The sequence below is a fragment of the Podarcis erhardii genome (assembly GCF_964252035.2).
Source record: "Podarcis erhardii genome assembly, chromosome: 15".
NCBI classification, from domain to species: Eukaryota; Metazoa; Chordata; class Lepidosauria; order Squamata; family Lacertidae; genus Podarcis; species Podarcis erhardii.
The window spans coordinates 2,983,123-3,006,119 of NC_138505.1; the positions used below are offsets into that span (position 1 = coordinate 2,983,123).

Consider the following 22,997-nt stretch of genomic DNA (forward strand, 5'->3'; position numbering starts at 1 on the left):
AAGCCGCTAAAAGCCGCTAATAGCGCTAAGCAGCTAAGCCGTCAATGGGCTTGCTTCGCAAGACGAAAAAACCGCTAGACGAAGAGACTCGCGGAACGGATTAATTTCGTCTTGTGAGGCACCACTGTATTACAGAATCTGGAAGTAAGAATTGTTGGAGGAAATGTGGAGTGATGGGAAAGTACAGTCATATGTGGTGGGATTGTCCGTTAGTTAATGAATTTTGGAAACAGATTGGTATAGAAATATCGGGAACTGTGGGTAGGATGGTGGGAATATCTAAATTAATGGTTCTTATTAGTCTGAGTAGCACCGACATAAAAACAAAAGAGGAATGTAAATGGATAAAATTGATGGTAACTGCAGCCAGACAGATTATAGCGAGAAATTGGAAAAATGCAGAAGAGTTAGAGGTGAACCAATGGAGGAAAAAACTGAATAATATTATAATTTATTATAATATCTAACTATAATATCTAATATTATAATATCTAACTGAGAAGATACACAGAATGAAAGGGTTTAAGGTCCGTGAGAAAGAGGAGGATTGGCTTGAGAAGATATTGAATTATTTGGGTAGGTTTGAACAATTTGGGGCAATTAAAATGTTAAAAGTTAAATAAACCTTGTGGATGGAGGAGTGTTAACGTATATAAAATTGTACATATGGTTGATTTGAATATGTTATTATTTATTATTTATACCCAATGTATCAGGCACCTGGGGGGGTTTCACTGTTTGTGTTTTGGTTGTTGGTAAAAAAAAATTAAAAAATTTTTTTTAAGTTAACGGGCAGGAAGAGGGCATTGGCAGGACAAGAGGAGGTGTCGGTCCCTGGATCGTTTTCAAGGCTCTTCGGAGAGTGGTGGGTCTGCCCCACTGCCAAGCACAGACCCCCACCGGCTTATTCCAAGGCCACCCCAGAACATTTAGCCTGTAAAAAACTGGGGAGGGGACTGTATTATGTGCTTGCCAGGTGGGCTGCTAATGAAATTTATGTGGGGAGGGAGAGGGAGGGAGTGCCCCCCCCATCCAGTACTGATCAAATGCACACCTCCTTAGCTACAGGACTGGGTCTCCCAGGATAATATTTGCACCTTCTGCCTTACCCAGACTTCCATGCCAGAGGAGGAATCTGAAGGCCTGGACAGGAGGCAAAGGCTGTTTCCTGTCGACCTCAATTCTCAAAGCTTCCAGGGCAGCCTGAGGCTCGATTAAGGAACTGTCAGGGCCAGAGATGGGCAGCCTGAGAGGCCTTCTGGATGCTCTTGGGACTACAACTCCTATCGTCATTTGCCCATGCTGGCTTCTGCGGCTGCTGGGACTTGGAGTCCAGCCACATCTGGGCGGGGCCACCGACATTTCCCAGGTGATCGATTGAATGAGGTTTAACCAGTTGCATGATTTAATGCATCTGCATGTATCTGCTTATTCTCGTAACTCCCGCCAAGCCTTATAAAGAATGCCTCTTTTAAGAGCATGACTTGTTATCTTGCCCTGAAAACAGGTTCTGTTGCTCAAATTTTTTAATCTTAAATTACTGGTGCTAGTTTTCTCTTATTGACAGTTTTATTGGGTTTTATACATATATAAGCCTCTTTGAGAATGGCTGGGTAGGTTTGTTTGCTTCATACAATCAAGTCGTGTACAGTGGTACCTCGGGTTAAGTACTTAATTCGTTCCGGAGGTCCATTCTTAACCTGAAACTGTTCTTAACCTGAAGCACCACTTTAGCTAATGGGGCCTCCTGCTGCCGCTGCACCGCGGGAGCCCGATTTCTGTTGTCATCCTGAAGCAAAGTTCTTAACCTGAAGCACTATTTCTGGGTTAGCGGAGTCTGTAACCTGAAGCGTATGTAACCCGAGGTACCACTGTATAAATGTTTCGGAACTAAATAATAAAATAAATGCATGCAAAATCTGTGGCGTAATTCACTGCAGGGGTACTTTTAAAAATCAAATTATTAGCCTTTCTGAAACCTTTTGTTTCAGCTCCACTTCTAAGGAAGGAGCTGACCAAACGGTGCTTTGTTCAGATGAATCGGCTGTCGGTGGAGAATATGCCAACGGCCCCCTCCCTGACACACAGGCTCTTCTCCGCATACCCTTTTCAAGGTATTCCTCCAGCCCCCGCCGCCTGGCATCCAGCTGCTGCTCTGACAAGGAGAAGGGCCACTTGCCCGGCAGGCGGGGGAAAGTGAAGCTGGCAAACTCCCGCTTCAAGTTCTGGTGCAGGATGGCGAACTCGCGGTACCGCTTGGAACACAGCTGCCGGCCTGCCATGTAAACGTTGTAGACCTGGGAGGGAGGCAGGAAAAGGGCGGGGGGGGGGGAAGCAAGGTTAAGGTGAGTCCGTGTGTTGCAAACATATGATAAAACCATAAAACAGTTACAAAGAAAACATCAATTAACCACTGCCGAAAACAAACCTCTAATTCTGTCCGAAAATCAGATCTCCCTCCAGTACGTTACAGTGGTGCCCCACAAGACAAACGCCTCGGAAGACGAAAAACTCGCTAGACAAAGGAGTTTTCCGTTTTCTTAGCCACTTCGCAAGACGCATTTCCCTATGGGCTTGCTTCGCAAAACGAAGCTTGCCCCGCAAGCTCCGGGGATAGCGGGGAAGCGCAGCGCGTCTTCCTCGCTGTCCCCGGACCTCTTTTGAAGCAAGGGGCGGCGGGGAGAAGATTGCTTCTCCCCATTGCCTGCCCCGCAATCTCCGGGGACAGAGGGGAAGGCGTGCGCACCTTCCCCGCTGTCCCCGGACCCCTTTTGAACCAAGGGGCGGCAACGGGGAGAAGCAATTCTCCCCGCTGCCCCTTCCCTTGCTTTAAAACAGGTCCGGGGACAGAGGGGAAGGCGCGCGGCGCTTCCCCTCTGTCCCCGGACGGTCTCCATAGGAACGCATTGATTGATTTTCAATGCATTCCTATGGGAAACCGTGCTTCGCAAGACGAAAAACTCGCAAGAAGAAAAAACTTGCGGAACGAATTAATTTCGTCTTGCGAGGCACCACTGTATATGGTAGGGTTGCCATACGTCCAGAATTTTCTAGACACAGCCGGAATACTGCAGTCAGAAGGAGTGCCCGGGCAGAAATCGCTGAAATGTCCGGGAAAATCCAGATTTATGGCAACCAATGTTGGAAGTCTAGATTTCCTTAAAAAGAGTTCAAAAACTTCATATATATTTTTTGAGATTTTGCAAAAAAAAAAATAAAAAAAAATGTGGAGACCCCTAAGTCATCAACACACACACTCCAATTTAGCACATGATCCTTTCTAAACAAGCACTTTGCCTCTCCTTGGAAATATAGTTCCTGTTTCACAAGTGGGGGCGGGGAGAGGAAGAGGGTGGAAATCAATGCAACATCCGTCTTGCCCGTTCAGTGAGCAAACTTCCCCACTGTACTCAGAGCCCGTAAATAAGCTGTCTCATTCCAGTTACTGATGAGTAATTTATAGCCACACACACACTTTCAAACTGGCACAGGCTAAAAGGTCCCAAACCCCACAAGACCAGATGGGATCTGAAGGCTTCACTGGGTCCTTTGGGAGTTCGTGGGCAGCAGGCTGCTTTGGAACAGGCCGGCACAGCAGATGGGCACACGCCCCACTCCTGCAGGGCTGGCACACGACCAGGAATAACTCCGCTTTTCAATGGCTACCGAAAGACCCACGAGGGGTGAGCTATGTTTTGGAGAACGTTTGAAAGAGGCGGCGTGGAGCAGCTCTGGAATGGGGATGGGACGTCCTTGGTTCCTCCTGGGCAGAAGAAGCAGTCGGACAGAGTGTCCTCTGCAACAGAATCACCTTATCCTGGCTACTTTACTCAGTGCATAGCAGGATAAGGACAGCCGGTGGTTTTCACAGAGGGGAATCCAATGGCAAAGAAGTCCCCCTGGAGTGGCCATGCAGATAACACGTTTTGCTGCACCTAGGTCGCCTTCATGCCACACACTGAAAGGACATCGCTTCCCCCAAAGAATCCTGGGAGCATATTTTGTTGTTGTTGTTTAGTTGTTTAGTCGTGTCCGACTCTTTGTGACCCCCTGGACCACAGCACGCCAGGCACTTCTGTCTTTCACTGCCTCCCGTAGTTTGGTCAAACTCATGCTGGTACATGAGTACCTGTCCCACCATCTTCTCCTCTGTCGTCCCCTTCTCCTTGTGCCCTCCATCTTTCCCAACATCAGGGTCTTTTCCAGGGAGTCTTCTCTTCTCAGGAGGTGGCCAAAGTATTGGAGCCTCAGCTTCAGGATCTGTCCTTCCAGTGAGCACTCAGGGCTGATTTCCTTCAGAATGGAGAGGTTGGATCTTCTTGCAGTCCATGGGACTCTCCAGAGTCTCCTCCAGCACCAGAATTCAAAAGCATCCATTCTTTGGCGATCAGCCTTCTTTATGGTCCAGCTCTCACTCCCATACATCACTACTGGGAAAACCATAGCTTTTACTATACGGACCTTTGTTGGCAAGGTGATGTCTCTACTTTTTAAGATGCTTTTTAAGAGCATAGTTTACCCCTGCACAAAGCCACAATCCCCAGCACCCTTAAACTACAGTTCCCAGGCTTCTTCAGGGGAAGCTTTAAATATGTTTTCTGTGGATGTGGCCAAAGTGAGGTTGACTTCCTTTCCATCACCAAAAGAGGAATCTCAGAGGTGCAACATGCATCACCAAGCTTCCTTCACCAGGTCGGGTCAGAGTAGAATTTGCTCCAGCTGCCCTCTCCTTCAGAGGTGAGGCCAATGGCAGCTAAACGGGTTGTGGAATGCCTTTCGCAAACCATTTGCCCAGTGTGCGCGCACGGCCTGCTCTTATCCTGATGAAATCGGTTGCCATTTTGTCAAGCGACAACAAAACAGCCTTTTTATCGTTTTGGATTCATCTGTTTGTTGGCAATTTCCCAGCCTTACCCTTAGAAAAAGTCATGAAGGATAAGGCTACCTGTGGCTACTAGCCAAAATGACTATGTTCTACCCTCCCCTGTCGGAGGCAGAATGCAGGGAGAATGGCCGTTGCCCTCAGGTCTTGCTTGTGGGCTTCCCAGAGACACCTGGTTGGCAGCTGCATGGGCAGGACGCTGCATTGACCCATCAAGCTTCTTCTGGTGTTCCTGTGCTGTGGGCTGAACCTGGAACCACTGCCTGCCAAGAGGAGGCTCTGCCTCTCAATCCATCCTGCTTAGGGTTGTCTGCACCAACAGGAAGAGGCTCTCCAGGGTTTCAGGCAGGGGACCTGTGCAGCCCTAGCTGGAGATGCCTTGAAGGACTGAACCTGGGACTCGCCATGTGCAAAGTCTACCACTGAGCAACAGTGGCCTTGCTTGAATGGAGACTTGGACATCGGAAGATGCAGCAAGAGCCATACCCAGGCCAATTCTGGGAGTCTGGGAGTGTTGAGAGTTGTCAAGAGGTCCCTAGTCTCCTCCCATAGCCACAATTCCTATACAGTGGTACCTCTGGTTACGAACTTAATGCGTTCTGGAGGTCCGTTCTTAACCTGACACCGTTCTTAGCCTGAGGTACCACTTTAGCTAATGGGGCCTCCCGCTGCCACCACCACACGATTTCTGTTCTCACCCTGGGGCAACATTCTTAACCCAAGGTACTACTTCCGGGTTAGCGGAGTTTGTAACTCGAAGTATTTGTAACCCAAGGTGTTTGTAACCCGAGGTACCACTGTAGTGGTTTAACAAACAATCAATCTTTCAGAGGGAACTCTGGGAATTGTAGCTCCTAGGGAAAAGGGTGTGTGTCTCCTAACAGGTCACAGCACCCTTAAAAAACTACAGCACCCAGAATCCTTAGGGAGCAAAGCCATGGCTGCTGAAAAATGACATCACAGTCATGTGTGGTGTCTTTGAGTTCTTTCTGCTTGCCGGAAAGCTCGGGGATGAGGCGTGGAGTTGCCAAAGACTTGCACAAGCAGTTTGGAGAAAAGGGGACTCCTGCTGTTTTTTTCCCTCCTTCACATTAGAAAACAAGAGGAATCCCGTTCCTCTCCCAAAGAGGGGGAGACAGACAGGAGAGTTGCGTACGGGGAAACACTGAAGGCCAACACTCTCTTTTGCCCAAACATTTGCTAGCCGGACTCTATAACAGTCGGGGAGCAGAAAGACATGCCAGAGCATTGCAAAGCCCTCCGTCACGAGGCACAGGCATCCAAGAGGGACCCCCCCAGCCGGGCTGGTACTCACCACAAACTTCTCACCATTCTGTTCCACATGCTTGTAGGTGGGGATGGAGATGGGCACGGCCTGCTTCTCAGTGTAGTCGTAGAACGACTGGCCCAGAGAGTCGTCGCTCGGGTCGAGGTTGTCAGCCTCGTGGGGGGGCACCGAAAGAACCGTCAGGATCAGCTCCTTCTCCCCCGCCCGGATCAGGTCCACCACTTGCTTGTGCGTCGCCCCTTCGACGTTCACGCCGTTCCTGGCAGAGGAGAAGGGGGAGACGGTTGTTCCACAAGCTTGAGGCAGGCGCCAACGTTATTGGAGTCAGTATTAGCAAATAAAAACGGGTGCAGAAACTGAAGCGACAGAACAGCTCTAGGATTTGAAAATCAGAGGAAAATAAAGGGACAGGGGGTGTTAAAATTCAGGACTTTCCCTGCTGCCTTACGTCTGGTGTAACAGGCCCCTCTTAAGACGTGTAAAAGGCTGGGAAGAGATAGGAACAATCCCAGGCCAGAGTTAGGATGAGCTACTATCTTTTGTGAGTGGTAAGGAATAAGAATTACTTTTAAGAGAGACTCCGTATTCTACCTATTCTATTTCTATTTTTTGTAGCAGCTATTTTATCGTATTATGAAAAACTTTAATAAAAATCTCCATTACAAAAAAGAAGTGTGCCTAGCTATTGCTTGCCAACATCATTTAATAATAACCTGGGTGGTGTGTGGATTTCAAGATGATCAAGGAGTCTGCAAGCTGCGCAGACTCCTTTTTTACAAGCTTCCACTAGGAAATAAAAGGAGGGTGGCCACATGAGATCAGGCCTTTCTATACTTGTGGGGTGCTCTCCCCAGGAAGTCTCGCCTGGCACCATCTTTTGGAGGCTCCAAGCAAAGACTTTTCTCTTTGCCTCGGCTTTCGGCCCTTGATTTGAATGGTGGTACTGTGGCCTCTCTGAGTGGGGTGGGATGAGTACGTCCTGATCTGTCTTATCTGTTTAGCTGTGTTTTTAGACTGTTGCTGGATGTTCGTAACTGGTTTCAATGCAAGTTGATCTGTGGCACTCCGTGAGAAATGCAACTAACAAATATTATAAATAAGCCTCCCGTTGAGGGCTGCTAGATGTCCTTTGCTCTCATTCTTAACTTCTTCTCTAAGCCACTGAGACACTAGCCCAGAAACCTATGCAGTAAAGACGATTTGGTGGAAATATTTGGAAAGTGATGTCTATGGGGAGGAGGTGCATTTAGAGCAACCTGACTTCTCTCTCTCTCTTACACACACACACACACACACACACACACAATGATGGGAGCAGCAATTCTTCAGCAGACACCTTGCAGCTCAGACTAGTTACTAAGGCTGCAGAACTTGCCCCCTGCCGCCCTGTTCAATGCCATTTACAAACTCGACAGGAGCCTGTCACATCCCGTTTAAGGCGCACGCGGGCAAAATCATTTGGGAACTTGGGAAGGAAATGTTTTGTAAACAGAGCCGTGCGGGGAAGGCAACTTTCTGGCTCTTGAAAACGCAACACACACACACACACTTCCCCCAATAGAGAGGAATTTCCTTCTCGGGGGACTTTTACTTGCAGAGAACAATGCCTCAAAAGTCCAGAGGAGCTTGGGCGAGCCGGAATTCAGAGAGAACATTAAGCTTGAGGGAAAAATCACCCACGGGGAGCCTGAGACATTTATCTTCAAAACAACAACAACAACAACAACAACAACAACAACAACAACAACAAAGCAATAAGCAGATTAGAAGCCTGTATCTTACAGCAGCTACTAGACTGTGCGTAAAATTGTTAATTAGAAGCACTGAGTCCCTGCACATCTGTGGCTCTTGGTCTCCCTCCAGAGCGACCAAGAGAACAGACAGGTCGTCCATGTGCCCCTCGCCAGTGGAGGGGGGGTCATCTGCAGGATAGCAAGAGAGCCATTCCCCAGCTCTGTATATTAAGAGTCCAATTCACCAATGCAAGGCCAAATGAAGAACAGGAGGTGTGGAAGGGGGAGACTTCCAAGGAAAACAGACAACCATTGTCAGAGAGCAAATGTGGTGTGGCAGTTAAAGGGAGTCAGACTAGACCCTCGGAGAGACCAGGGTTCGAATCTCCACTTGAACATGAAGCCCACTGGGAGTGACCTTTGGCCAGTCACTGCCTCTCCATCTAAGCTCCCTTTCAGGGCTGTTGCGGGGATTAAATGAGGGTGGGATTCACGCATGCCGCCTCAAGCTCTTTGGCGGAAAAAAAGTGGGATGCAAATGATTAACTAATTAACCACAATGCAGGGAGGTTTCTAAAGATGTGAAGGCCACCCAAATAAACAACAGGGGGGGAGGCAGAGACATTTCCTCCAGGCCTTTGCATGCTTAAGAGGCTGCTCTACCGCCACCACCAAGGCTTGCTAAGTGAGATGGCGGGGGGGGGGGGCAGAATCTCTCAACCCCCTTGGAGAACGGCAGTATGGAAGACAGCAAAGCATCGTGGGAGGAATCATCTGCTTTACTGCTTATCTTCTTCCATCCCCTCCCCAGTTCACAACTAAGAATACTGGAGGGGACAGGAGCAGAAGATGTGGACAGTAGGTGCCAGCATCTCAGGGGCCTTCCCTAGATCCCCCCGAGCCAGAAGTGTCCATGTACCACTGCTCCATGGGACACGGATGGCGCTGTGGGTTAAACCACAGAGCCTAGGATTTGCCGATCAGAAGGTCGGCGGTTCGAATCCCCGCGACGGGGTGGGCTCCCGTTGCTCGGTCCCTGCTCCTGCCAACCTAGCAGTTCGAAAGCACGTCAAGTGCAAGTTGATAAATAGGTACCGCTCTGGTGGGAAGGTAAACGGCGGTTCCATGCACTGCTCTGGTTTGCCAGAAGTGGCTTAGCCATGCTGGCCACATGACCCGGAAGCTGTATGCCGGCTCCCTCGGCCAATAAAGCAAGATGAGCGCCACAATCCCAGAGTCGGTCACAATTGGACCTAAAGGTCAGTGGTCCATTTACCTTTACCACTGCTCCACATACCCCATTGGCTACCTTGACCTCTGCTGCTCTCTGGGTGGAACAGGCATGAAAGAGACCCCTGGGAATCCTGAAGATGCTACTGTTATCTCGCCAACAGCTTGGAAGGAGAGCACTGATCTGTAGTTAAGAACTGGCACTGTGCCAGGCACTGTGCGGAACATGGCACTGACAGTCTTTGCCCCCAGAGGGCTCACAATCTCAAAGGCGGACAAGGTGGGGCGATGGGCTCAGTGGCAGAGTACCTGCTTTGCATGCAGAAGGTTCAATCCCTGGCGCCCTCTCCAAGCTCGGCTGGGAGAGACCCTCCAGCCGAAACCCTGGGGAGCTGCTACCAGTCAGTGTAAACAACACTGAACAAGAGGGATCAAGTGTCTGGCTCAGCGAAAGGCAGTTTCCTATGTTATCTGCTAGACAATGGGGATATATGGTCGTCCAGAAGAGGCTTTGCCTTCGGCCGGGGGGGGGGGGCGGTTTGAGGGCAGGAAGGAGGATAGGATGTTCCTTTTTCAGTGGCAGTGGCAGCCCCCTGGGAAGATTGTGGATGGGCTCCTGAGGCACAGGGGTCTGCAACTGGAAGGGAAAGTGAATAACATTCTCCCTTTTGTGCATCATGCACACAAAATAATAATAATTATTATTTATTATTAGTTGTTATTATTATTATTACTATTTATACCCCGCCCATCTGGCTGGGCTTCCCCAGCCACTCTGGGCGGCTTCCAAAAAAATATTAAAATACTGTAATACATCAAACATTAAAAGCTTCCCTAAACAGGGCTGCCTTCAGATGTCTTCTAAAAGTCTGGTAGTTGTTGTTCTCTTGGACATCTGCTACCAGTACTTTGGCGTGCTTTCGAAGTGCTAGGTTGGCAGGAGCAGGGACCGAACAATGGGAGCTCACACCCCGTCGCGGGGATTCGAACCGCCGACCTTCTGATCGGCAAGCCCTAGGTTCTGTGGTTTAACCCACAGTGCCACCCGCGTCCCTTAGTACAGTAGTAGTAGTAGGATTAATGCAGGAATCTTCACCTTTAAAGTCACAGCTGCAGGATGCAGTGGGGAGGAGGCTGTCAAATCTGGTCTTGACCACACAGGCCCGAGAAAACTGACCACAACAAGCGAGCCTGTTTTCAAAAGGCTCACGTCTGCCAGCACATTGGGCGCACACCCTGACCACAGTTCCCTCACAGACCTCCAAGGAGGAGCACTGGCTTTCTTTTCCCGCTACAGAACTAAATTTAGAAGTGTTTATTCGGTTGGCAAGATTGTTGGCTAAAGGCATCTAAAATAGTTTATTCAACAGTTTAAAGAGTGGTGGGTGTCCTGGCTCCCACGCCAGCAACATCCCGGCTTAATGGACATTATCTGCTGCTGAAATAAAATTAAAATTAAAATAAAAATCAAGGTGTGAGCCAATCCCAGGCCTCATCCATCACAAGGAAAACTGCCTGCCCATGAACTAGAGATCCAAATTTGTGTTTTACTTCAAGGGCCGTGCCAGGGCAAGTTCATTTCAAAAGAGTAAAATAGCCTACAATCTGAACAAATTGCCACTGAAATGACTTAGCTGTCGCTCATCCCCCAGGTTATGGCCACGTTAGGCTACTATAACAACACTCAGCAAGGGTTGCTCCTAAAGAGCACTTGGAAACCTAAAACCATTGCAGAATGTGAGTTCAGCTCATGACTGGAGACCATGCTCCAGGTGAGACAGGGGAGGCTGTGTGGGAGATGGGTCTCTCTCAGTGGCAGCACCAGGATGACGCAATTGCCTTCTAAGGGAGGCTGGATTAGCCAGCAGTGGGGAGATTGGACTCCGTGGTCCTTCCAATGTTGCAGGATTCCAACTCCCACCTGTAGTCAGTTTTTTTAAAAATTGCTCTGCCTTGTTTTGCTGCCATTTATCTAAGCAGACAGTTTAACCTTTATGCTACAGTCTGAAGGTACATGGGGCTTTTGCAACCGTACTGAAGCGAAGCTGCTGCAGGCATGGTGGGTGACAGCAGGGGAGCCAATGGGTCCATCAGGGTCGTCAATGGGGCACTGCTGGGAATGCGGCCCGTCTGTAAACTCCCGGCTGCCTCTGCTAGGACCTAGATGCAACCTGTACCCTCCTTTCTCTCCCTTTTTGCAGCTAAACTCCTTGTTCCTGCGTTGACATGCACAGCTAAAACGTGGAGGCGAACATGAGCAAAGCCAATCTCTGCAGCAGTCAGCTGGGAGCAGCAACCAAAGTCACACTTTGTAGAGTGAAGGAACTAACTACATAACAGTGCCTTTGCTACGTCAGCTGCAGCCACGATGAGGGTCAGAACCAGGGGCAGGGAAGACCGCCCCCCCCCCAGGACAGCACTTGGGCCAGGCAGGGAGAGATGAACACAGGACCAGTTCCCTGGAGCTCACCTTGGCAGAATGAAAGAGTCATTGGGTGCATGCATGGCTATTAAGAAGGTACAACTGTACCTTCGACCCTGGGGATGAAGCTGCTGGTCCCTGGCCCCAATTTGGCTCCCGACCCTCCCATGGCATCTCCACATGCCACACCAGAGGGGACCGAAAGGCTAGGACCTTTTGCAGTCAGGTCTCCATGGCAACCCAGCTGGGAACAACCAGCAGCGAAAGCCAAAAGCTGCAGATCTGCAAAACGGAGAAGCACAGAGGGAAGAGATGGCCAGCGGCCGCTGGTGCTACCGCTGCCTCTTTTTTTAGTGAATGAATTAATTGTTCGGGTTTTGTTGTGCTTCGATTCTCTTCCTTCTTATGGAAGAAAGGGAAAACAAGCGCCAGGGAGTTGCCACGATCTGAATCTCGGGGACATTTCCTGGTTGTGGCCCCTGGGACCTGAAATCTGTCCCTTCCCACAAGGAACCTCTTGTTGTTGCAGCAGACCTGCCCTGTCCCCAGGGAGGATTGTTTGGAGAAGGAGAGCGATTCCAAACTGAGGCCAAGCCAAGCAGATCTGTGGATTTCTTCTTTATTTATTTTATCTATCTATCTATCTATCTATCTATCTATCTATCTATCAGCAGAGCTTGGACATTATCATCATTGTTATTATATTTATTTATAACCCGCCTTTTTCCCCCTGGCAGGACTCTAGGGAGCTTACGGATAAAAACAAGAACTGCTAAAAACACAGAATTTTTCAATCGTTAAAAATACAATTAAACACTGGTAGAACTAAAATTATCTAAATATATGACATCTGTTTAAAACATACATGCTGTCAGGGGATGGGGGGGTGCTCTATCTATCCCTCCCCAGGCATAGGTGCACAAGATCAACTCTTGCAATCAGCGAGGAGGGTAAGGCAGGTGGACTGGACAGGCCTGGTATAAATAATGAGAATTTGGCAGGCTCTGTTTTCCCGCCCGCCCTTGCCCGGTTGCAGCACAGCAGAACATCCTGCTTGCTTGCTCTCCTGTTCAGAACATTAGCCACCGACCGACCGCCAAGACACTGGCTATCAGGCAGGCCCAGTGCCGGACCGGTGGCTGCCGCTCGATTTGCTTTGGCCTATGGAGCCAAGGGCCCCTCGCTTCTCTTTTCTCTCTGCAAATTTCCCCACCCCTTGGTGAAAGGTGGCTGGCCTTTGGGCAGCCGAACACCCTTGAGGTCACTGGTTCATGACCCACCCTGAGACTGAGCTGAGGAACGGAAACAGCGGGCGGGCTCTGCCACGATGTACAAAAAGGCTCCCTTCAATGGGCATAGCTTTCATCACTGCCAAGTTGTGCAGGTGGTACCTTTTTCCCCCCATCTGCATTTTAGGCAGAAAGTGTGTTTTATCAGTTTTCATTTCTGTGAGCAGCCTTGAGTCCTGGTTCTCGGGGGGAAGGTGGGATGTATAAAAATAAATAAATAAAAGGAGGAGGAGGCGGAGGAATGGCAGCAGCAAAGCACTGACTTTGGTTCAGTAACTAATAGACAGCCAGCACAAATCTTTTGTCACAGGTATAAATTCTTTCAAGTGCACTGGTGTACTTCTCAAGGTTGTGGGGAGCAGGGGAGGCTGGTCTATGACACCAATGGGGCACTGCCGCACCAGCCTCCTCCAAGCCCACCGGCCTGCCTTCTTGCTAACACGGCTGGCATGCAAGTCTCCTCCTTAGCATCAATATTGTTGAATGCAGCAGGAGGATGGGGGACAAAACCCAACTCTCCCAGTGGGCACCAGCCACCACCGGTCGGGAAGGCAAATGAGCTAAGAGCTGCAGCTATGCTCTGAAAAGATGGTTCCCTCCAGACATCTCCTCTTCCCCACACAGCCGCCCAATGCAGCGCCTTGTCTGGGGAAACTGAGGCACAGCAAAAAATGTGCTCCCAAAGAAACTGCACTCCAGCCAGATCTCACACAAGCACATTTGCTTCGGCTCCGGCAGATCCAGAATTCTCAGCACGGGGGAATTTCAATTTAACAAGCCTCCTAAAGACGCCTGGTGCTGGCGAGGCCCCTTCCAGCGCAGGCCAAGCCCTGCCAGCTATTTCCTTTGGGGCAACAGCCTGGAAGCAGTCCAAGTAATGGAGCAAGAGCCCCGCGAGGGATTTGCCCGCACTGCTTTCCTCTCGCATGCTTTCGCGTAATTTGTTTTGTTTCAATTAGGAAGTCTGCAACAAAGGAACACAGTCTTTGCTCTTTTGGGAAGAGCTTCAGCCACTAAACCACACTGCAAACGTTATGGGGTCATGCTGAAGGTGGTTTCGGAAATTAAATGAGAACAAAAGAACATAGTTGTGAAACTGTTTTAAGAGTGTTAAAAACATTAATATGATGGTTTGTATTGAAATATTAATTTTAAACAGCCAGTGCTTTGAAGCACTTGAAAGCATCAACCACCAAAACTATAGAGAGATGCTGCCAGGCATATCTTTATGGGCGGCGAGTTCTGCATTCTTGCGGCCACCACCGAGGAGGCCCTCTCAAGAGCCACTCCCACCCTTCAAATGTCTGAGGGCAACAGAACCACCAGGAGGGTCTTTTTCACCGACCATAACCCCCAGGCTAGTCTGTACGGAAGGAGGCACTCTTTCGTATACTTGTGGCTCAAATCGTTTAGGGCAGACTCTATTATGCCCATTTCACAGATGGGGTGTAGGAGGCCAGGAAAGAACACTTTGACTAACTAGCCCTACCCAAGGCATTTCGTGATTGGCCAGAACTCAGCATACCGCCCCCCTCATCCCAAAGAGGATACAGTAGAGCTAGAAGAGGTGCAGAAAAGGGTAACAAAAATTATCAAAGGACAGAGCCGTTTCTCCACTGGGGAAAGGCTAACATTGGGGGCCGTTTCTTTCTTTTTCTTATAAAAGCGTCTAACGGCTAGATAGGTAGGAAAGAGGTTCGTATCATTATTAAACAGTATAAGGAAGCAGTCTTTCCCTCACTGAATACGAGAGTTGTGGATCACCCAAAGAAGCTGAATGGCAGTAAGTCCACAAAAGGAAGGGTACTTCTTAAAACCCATTAATTAAGCTGTGAAATTTATCTAAGGCCACAAATTTAGACAGCAGAGCTAAAAAGGTGATGACTTTATAGAGCCTCTGGGTTTAGGGACAGTCTATCTCTGACTACCAGATGCAGGGAATTAACAATAAGGGAGGGCTACCACCCTTCATAGGGACACGGATGGCGCTGTGGTTTAAACCACTGAGCTACTTGGGCTTGCCGATCAGAAGGTCAGCAGTTCGAATCCCTGCAATGGGGTGAGCTCCCGATGTTCAGTCCCAGCTCCTGCCAACCTAGCAGTTCGAAAGCACGCCAGTGCAAGTAGATAAATAGGTACTGCTCCGGCGGGAAGGTAAATGGCGTTTCCGTGCGCTGCTCTGGTTCGCCAGAAGCGGCTTAGTCCTGCTGGCCACATGACCCGGAAGCTGTACGCCGGCTCCCTCGGCCAATAAAGCGAGATGAGCGCTGCAACCCCAGAGTCGGTCACAACTGGACCTAATGGTCAGGGGTCCCTTTACCTTTTACCACCCTTCATACACTATTTGTGAGCTTCTCGGGCGGGGGGGGGGGGGGAGAGAGTCCAACACTCCGCTTCCTGAGCAAGTACAGAAGCACCCACAAAACACCCTATCCTAACACAGAATCCCGCAGCTGTTGTTGTTTTTTTAAGTGCTAAGACAACCCACAAGACAGAAATATTTTGGCCTTGCTCACTCTGCCGATCCCTTCACCAAGCCATTTTCTGGCACCCTCTCCCAAGCTCGAGCACTGTGAATATATCCCAACGTAGATGGGACACCGCCTTGCTTTCAGAGACCGATTCTATGCCTTCGCCAAGCTTTGCATTCCCCTCGGCTCACTGAGACCGTGGAGAAAGCAGGTAACTAAAGGCTGCCATCCTCAGCAGGCTTTACTTGCAAGTAACACTCACTTCCTGTCCGGCTGAATGCATCAGGCAGATGTTGCAAAGCATTCAGATGTTCAGGAGCGTAGCTGCCTCTGACCGTGGAGGCAGAGAATAGCCTCTGTGGCTAGCAGCCACTGACAGCCTTCTCCCTTGCGACTTTGTCCAATCCTCTCCGCCCAATCCTAAAACCATGCCCAGGGAACCTTCAGAAGACATCTGAAGGCAGCCCCGTTTAGGGAAGCTTTTAATGTTTAACAGACCACTGTATTTTAATACTTTGTTGGAAGCTGCCCAGGGTGGCTGGGCAGACCTAGCCAGATGGACGGGGTATAAATAATGAATTAATTATTATTATTATTACTACAGTGGTACCTCGGGTTACATACGCTTCAGGTTAAAGACACTTCAGGTTACAGACTCCGCTAACCCAGAAATAGTGCTTCAGGTTAAGAACTTTGCTTCAGGATAAGAAATCGCGCTCCGGCGGCACGGCGGCAGCAGGAGGCCCCATCAGCTAAAGTTGTGCTTCAGGTTAAGAACAGTTTCAGGTTAAGTACGGACCTCCGGAATGAATTAAGTACTTAACCCGAGGTACCACTGTAGTATTATTATTATTATTATTATTATTATTATTAATATGGGCCTGAGCAGCTGCACTATTCAACCTTCTCCTCCTCCTCCTCAAATCAGGGCGGTGTGGCCTTAAAGATGCAATCACTGTCACAAATCCTACATAGGACAGTAAGGGACCTCTGCTGGGGCGAGGATCCAGGTTTCCCAGGTCTTGGGCACTGGCGGTGGAGGAAAAGGAAAGCGTCATCTTGCCTCAAGTAGCTTTGCCCAGGCAATAACTTTTTCAAGGTGCCTGACACCCTCCTATTAAGTAACCTATCCACTCTACAAGGAGGTGATGCCCAGAACGCAGGAATGGTTTACGATCCTCCCTCAAGGGCTTTCGGCTGATAGCGGAACAGTAAAAAAAGAAAGAGAGACCAGGAAGGGGAAGGAGGAGAGCGGCCAGGATTTATGAGCCGAGTCACATTTACTGGCACGGGTGTGGGAGCAGGGGGGCTGCTGCTGCTGCTGCCAATGCCACTCCAGTAATGGCAGAGCCACCGAGCAGGACTGCGAGGGAATATCGTCATTCTATCTAGTGGGGAACCTAACTAGATCCCTCCACAGTGCACCGAAGGGCAAGTTCTGTTATCAGAAGCGACTCCGAAAGAACAGAGACCCTCCACTTTGTATGCTCCCGGCAGCAGCTCCGGCAAAATTAAAAACCAGCCTTTAAAGGACTGGTATCTTTGTACTGCATGATAAAGAGTTTAGCTTTTGTTCTGTTGCACAGGCAAGCGGGTGACCTCATGATTCGCTGTGTGCATCAAGGACGGGATGGGAAGCAAAGGGGCTTTCAAGCAGGAGGGTTCAATATTCTGGCTGCCAGGGCAGTTCAATCATCTCTGGAGGGGGGGGGGCAGGAAGGCTCCTTGTCTGGAAGCTTATGGGGGTGGGAAGCTGTCTTATCAGGCAGGCCACTGGTCCCCTAGCCCTGTGTTCCCCAACCTGGTGCCCTCCAGATGTCTTGGACTATGACTCCCAACAGCCCCCAGTCAGCTACTGGGGAAGGCTGGCCTGGCATGTGTAATCTACTCCAATGTCCAAGGGCAAAGGCTTTCAACAACCTGGAGATGCCAGGGGACTTCCTGCATGCAGAATGTGAACTCTGGAGACTTTGCTCTGCCTTTGTCTCCGCCCCACTGTTAGTGGACTACAACATCAATTGGCCCTACCAAGCAGGGATGATGGGAGTTGTAGTTCAGCCAAGGCTCCTCCCACACCTGTCCTGGCCTCCTTCCCTCTCTTCACCTCCTTTGCTCCGCTTTACAAAGTGACTCAAAACTTTTGTTTTTCCTTCTGAGGCAATTCCTTTTCCTCCCCACGGGTTAATTATTACAAAGGTTCTACTTTAAAAGAAACACTCTGCCCCCTCTAGTGCAAAGGTCCCCCCCCTCCAAATCCCCTCTTCTCTCTAAATTTTATTTTTTTAGACTGCAAATGCACAAAGAGGTGGCACCCAGGTTTGATCCCAGGCATCTCCGTGTAGGGTGAGCTCCGTGTAGCTCTCTGAAACACTAGAGAGCTGCTGCCAGTCAGTGTAGACAAAACTAAGCTAGATGGACCAAGGGTCTGGCTTGGGTTAAGTCAGCACTTTCTCTCTGCTGTATGAAGGGACCAGTATGTCTTCTTCCTGTCCAGGGCCCAGAATACTTTAGGCACTTTTGCAAGTTATGGATTTTGGGGATGAGGATTACGATGCTAGGTAACAATTATTCACCACTTTGCCTAACTGTAGGGACGCGGGCGGTGCTGTGGGTTAAACCACAGAGCCTAGGATTTGCCAATCAGAAGCTCGGCGGTTCAAATCCCCGCGACGGGGTGAGCTCCCCTTGCTCGGTCCCTGCTCCTGCCAACCTAGCAGTTCGAAAGCACGTCAAAGTGCAAGTAGATAAATAGGTACCGCTCCCACGGGAAGGTAAACGGCGTTTCCTTGCGCTGCTCTGGTTCGCCAGAAGCGGCTTAGTCCTGCTGGCCACATGACCCGGAAGCTGTACGCCGGCTCCCTCGGCCAGTTAAGCGAGATGAGCGCCGCAACCCCAGAGTCGTCCACGACTGGACCTAATGGTCAGGGGTCCCTTTACCTTTACCTTGCCTAACTGCATCCCTATGTGTCTCCACCCTACCAGGGGAAACGACTTGTTTCCTCCTGGCCCACTGCAAAGCACCATCCCACCTTCAGCTTAGAAGACACAGAAGAGCAGCAGACTCTTTAGCAGCTGGAAACAAGACTTCTGGGAAAGCAAACTCCTCAGTCTGGTTTCTTAGAAGTGGGGCACATGGCTCTTGGGAACGAGGCACAGAACCTAGCAGAACGGTCACAATAACCAGAATGAAACTGGGGCAAAGGAAAGCAAGAAAAGTGTCCTCAGTAGATTTTATGTCACGTAGCGTGAACTTTTGTTAACTTCTGCAACTCAGAAATTAATAGCACAATGACACCTGTTGACGTGGCAAAACACCATCAGTGGTGCTGAAATTATAACGCTTGTTGTAAAAAAAGAAATCATTCCTACGCTTACGGATATTGATTGTGAATCATAATTCCAGGGTTTTTCCTCTAAAGCAAATAACTTTTTTCCAGCCTCAGGGTCACATTACCTCATAAGCAACCTATTGTATCATTCATTCATTCATTCATTCATTCGTTTCTCACCTTTTCCCCCAGACAGGGAATCAAGGTGACTCTAACCTTTGTGCAGCAAGGTGCATTCCGGCCATGGAAAAGCAGAAGTTCCCACACACTTCTGTCTTTCATCCAGGCAAGCTTTTGAAGGACGCATTCCAGCTAGGCAAAAGCACTTGAGGAAGGCACTAAGTCAGGGAGATTCATGACCTGGAGGAAGTCCAGAGGACCAGACAGAGAGGCATTGAGGGCCACATTTGCAAGGGGGGGCCGAAGATTTTCCACCTCTGATCTAAAATATATAGGTCTTGATCACTGAATAGTGCCTCTTCGATGAATACTAGTCAACATGAAAGTTTGTTCTTGTTTCCTCCAAGAAACACCTGTTGGTCTGTACATCGGTTGCCTAATCCTGACATATCCCAAGCTGCTAAACAAAAACTATCTTGTTCTCAAGCGCATCCTAAATATCCAGTACTTTCCACCACACACTACTAAAAAGAACAACTCATTCTCTAAACTGTTTGTTGACAGCCACTGGATTAGATGACATTTGTTGCTGCAAATTTCCCAGGACAGGAAATTTAAAACTTTGATTTTTAAAAATGTGTATATCAAGAAATGCATTGGTAGACAAGGCCAAAGATCTCTCTTAGCCCTGCCTACTTGCTTGCAGATGTGGCCAGCCAGATACCTTTAGCAAGCCTGTAAACAGGGCACACAAGCATCTGACTTCCCCAACTGGGTAGGAATTTGTGAGGCAGAAGCAGGAACAATCTTTAAAACTCTTGTGTTTATTTAAGTTTCCTGGACTCTGACTCCTAGGGTTAGTCAAGCACAGTGTGGACCCACTGAGATTAAAGGACGTGGCTAACTTGGGGCCCCTGATATCCGTAGAGGATAACCTAGCTGGATACAACGCATAATTTGGTCCAAGACAGTTTGGCACCTGAGGCAAACCACAAAGGGGCATCTCGTTCCATCCTGTCCCCCGCCTGATGAGGAAGAAGGGGTCAGTGAAGATCTACACAGGGAACAAGCGGGGAATCAAGATCTACATCGAGAACAAGGGAGGAGAGGGCCCTGAATCACACCGAGCAGAGCCCTGGGGACTCCAGAGGGCAGCCCCTGCCATTTCCTCCCTAGGGGTGGGAGGAGACCAGCAGCAGTGCCTGTTTGCCAAGCGGCCACTGTGGAGGGGGCACTGGGAGGGCTGCCGAGGAAGCGGCAGATCCAGCCTCTGAGGAGCATGCACCAGCCACCTCTGCTGCAACAGCTGCAAGAGATGCATTCCCTGGAGGCCAGATGGACCCTGCTGCCTGAGGCGGTCATCCCATCTTGCCTCATGGGTGGGTTGGCCCTGCACACAGAGCCCTACATCACTTCCTCTCATGAAATAAGGGCTTGACTCGCTCCCACACCCAAGCTTAAAGAATAGGGCCAGATCATGACCATAATACCTGAAGGATTTGGACCTAAATAGTATTCAAAATGGGATGGGAGGTGGGCAGGAAAGGCTGGAGGCCCTTCGTGAAATCCACAGGCTTTGTCTCCAACTAAGTTCTAGAGGAGACCCACTGTAATTCATGGGCCCAAGACCATCATTTTCATTGGGTCGACCACCAGTAGGACTAGCATTGGGTACAGCTCACAAGCTTCATCCTCCAAAGTCAAGATCATGCCACATTACCCACAGCCCTCTAAACATGGCATGCAAGGTGTGAGAGGGGGAGCCATTCTCCCTCTGACCACCACTACCTCAGTGATTTAAAGAATAATAATAAATTTTATTTATACCCCACACTCCCTGGCCAGAGCCGGGCTCAGGGCAGATAACACCAATAAAATTTCAGTAAAAACATAATAAGAAAAAAGAAAAAGAACAATTTAAAATACAACTTAAAATGCAATGTAAAATGCAGTCAAAACCATAAAGGGGAGGGAAACATAAGGGTCAGACTGAGTCCAAACCAAAGGCGAGGCGGAACAGCTCTGTCTTGCAGGCCCTGCGGAAAGATGTCAAGTCCCGCAGGGCCCTAATCTCTTGTGACAGAGAATTCCACCAAGTCGGGGCCATTACTGAAAAGGCCCTGGCCCTAGTTAAGACTAACCTAAGCACCTTATGACTTGGGACCTCCAAAATGATGTCATTTGTGGACCTCAAGGTCCTCCGTGGGGCATACCAGGAGAGGCGAAATTACATCCAGTGTAAAAGTATGCCAGCTTCAACTCTGTGCTGTTTCACTTGTATAATAAGAAATCAGGGCTACATTTCCTGGGAAGGCTTTAGATATTTTAAGTACAACTTTAAAATACACAAAAAGGCTCATATTCACCTTTCAGTACCAGTAAACGGAGTCTTATCTTTCCCAGGGCTAGCTTAAATCATCATTGTAAGAGCATTTATATGGCGTGATTCAGTTTAGACTCAGAGGCAGCATGCCTCTGAATACCACTTTGCTGGGAATCACTGGTGGGCAGTGTGCTGTTGCGCTCAGGACCTACTTGCAGGCCTTCCAAGGGCATCTGGTTGGCCACTGTGAGAACAGAATGTCAGACTAGATAGGCCACTGCCCTAACCCAGCAACACTGTTAAGGTAGGGAACCAGTAGCATGTTCCTATTACAGACCGTGGAGAGGGATTGGGCAAAATTAAGGGCAGGGTTGACTTGCAACATGAAATAGGACTCACAGAATTCTCCATGGGGATGGGAAGAGATTGCACATGCCTAGAAAATGGAGGAGCTGCAGCCAAGGCACACCCCTTGCTGAGCTTATTCACAAGAACCTAAAGAGTATCAAACAGGTGGTGTCCTGCAAATGACCAACCTCTCATTGTGCCAAGGGGTTCACAATCTTTAATGCTACACGGATTAATGCTACACAGAATAAACCACAGAACAAGCAAAATGTTTTCAAGCCATACATGCTCGGTTGCATGTGCAAATATTCAGAGAGACAGCAACAAAGTCCTTCTAAGGTGTTCCTCAGAGAAGGATGACAAGTTAAAAAAAAGGTTTTCTACCCAGAAAGATTCAGTAATGTCTGTAAACTACCAGTATGACCAAAATAGGGAGTATATTCGACACTTCCAACGCATAAGAAAGAGTCCTGTTTTGATCCCCATGGTGAGTTTAATAAGACCCAATTTGTGCGTCCACGGAAATTTAAATGCCAAATGTGTTTGGTCTGGTGCAGAATCCCGGAAGATATGAAGGGTCCAATATCATTTTTCGTTTCCCCACAACCCCATCCCAGAAGTTGCTAGATTGCTGTTCTAGGCCACGTTAGTGGCAACCTTGCATTGACCTAATTCCTCATTTTACAGCACAAACCACCTCTTCTCCTTCTTAAATGGAAGTGACCCTATTCCACGCAGACACTGCAACCTTATGCCACTGCCAAGCACCGGAACAAATCGTCCGCCAAGCCAGCAGCATGCAAAACGAAAATCCCCACCCAGGGTTGACTAAGAAAGTTGTCCATGCTGGGTTTCATTCATGCAATGGAAAAACCAGTGACTTTTTCTCCAGCTCATGGGAACATTGCCCAACTAACAAGACTAAAACGAGGACACATTTTTTCCCCTTCTGCTGACATCTCCCAAACTCACTCAGCACAGAAAACTCAAAGCACCCACTAGTAGGGAGGGTAACTGGTCTTGCAGAGAAGCTGGCCCTGTAGGCAATTTTTTTAGCCATCCCATGGACCAAAACATTTTAATTCACGGAGCCAGTAAGGGAATCCAAACTCAGCACGTCCAATGCATCCTTCCAACTGCTACAAAACTCTTCATTTTCTTCTAGTAAATAGACACTCTTTGTCGGTGTTCAACAAAAAACGTTTAAATGAAACAGACGTTCTTAGGAACTGGTTTGCTCTGAACAGGGGAAGAAACAGAAAAAGACCAGCTGACTTGTACACCAGTCCTAACAAGACACTGGTCAGAGAGCAACAGAAGTGCTTCCATCTTGTTTCTAATTATTGCACCCACACCCAATAAATCCGCTCCCAAGTGTTGGAAGAGGTGCTACTCCTAGTCATGAACAAACTCTCATTGAAATCCACACAACTAACATAAGTCCACTAATTTCAACTCGTCTTCTCTAAGTAGAACTTGGTTGGCTGCAACCCAAAAAAAACCACCAGGTTGGGAGAACTGTCTCCAATCCAAAGAATACTGAGAAACATTTTCTGCTTCTT

The 22,997-nt window shown here is 48.9% G+C and overlaps 1 protein-coding gene across 2 annotated transcripts in view; it reads right to left on the minus strand.

Moving 5' to 3' along the window:
* Positions 1-22,997, minus strand: part of SNX27 (sorting nexin 27) — a 40,797-nt gene that overhangs the window by 12,301 nt on the left and 5,499 nt on the right. For both annotated transcript variants that reach the window (XM_081841053.1, XM_081841052.1), the window contains exons 2-3: positions 6,198-6,429; positions 2,105-2,297 (exon numbers count right to left, since the gene is read on the minus strand). In XM_081841053.1, coding sequence (XP_081697179.1) covers positions 2,105-2,297; positions 6,198-6,429 — 425 coding nt within the window. The remainder of the gene's footprint in view (positions 1-2,104; positions 2,298-6,197; positions 6,430-22,997) is intronic.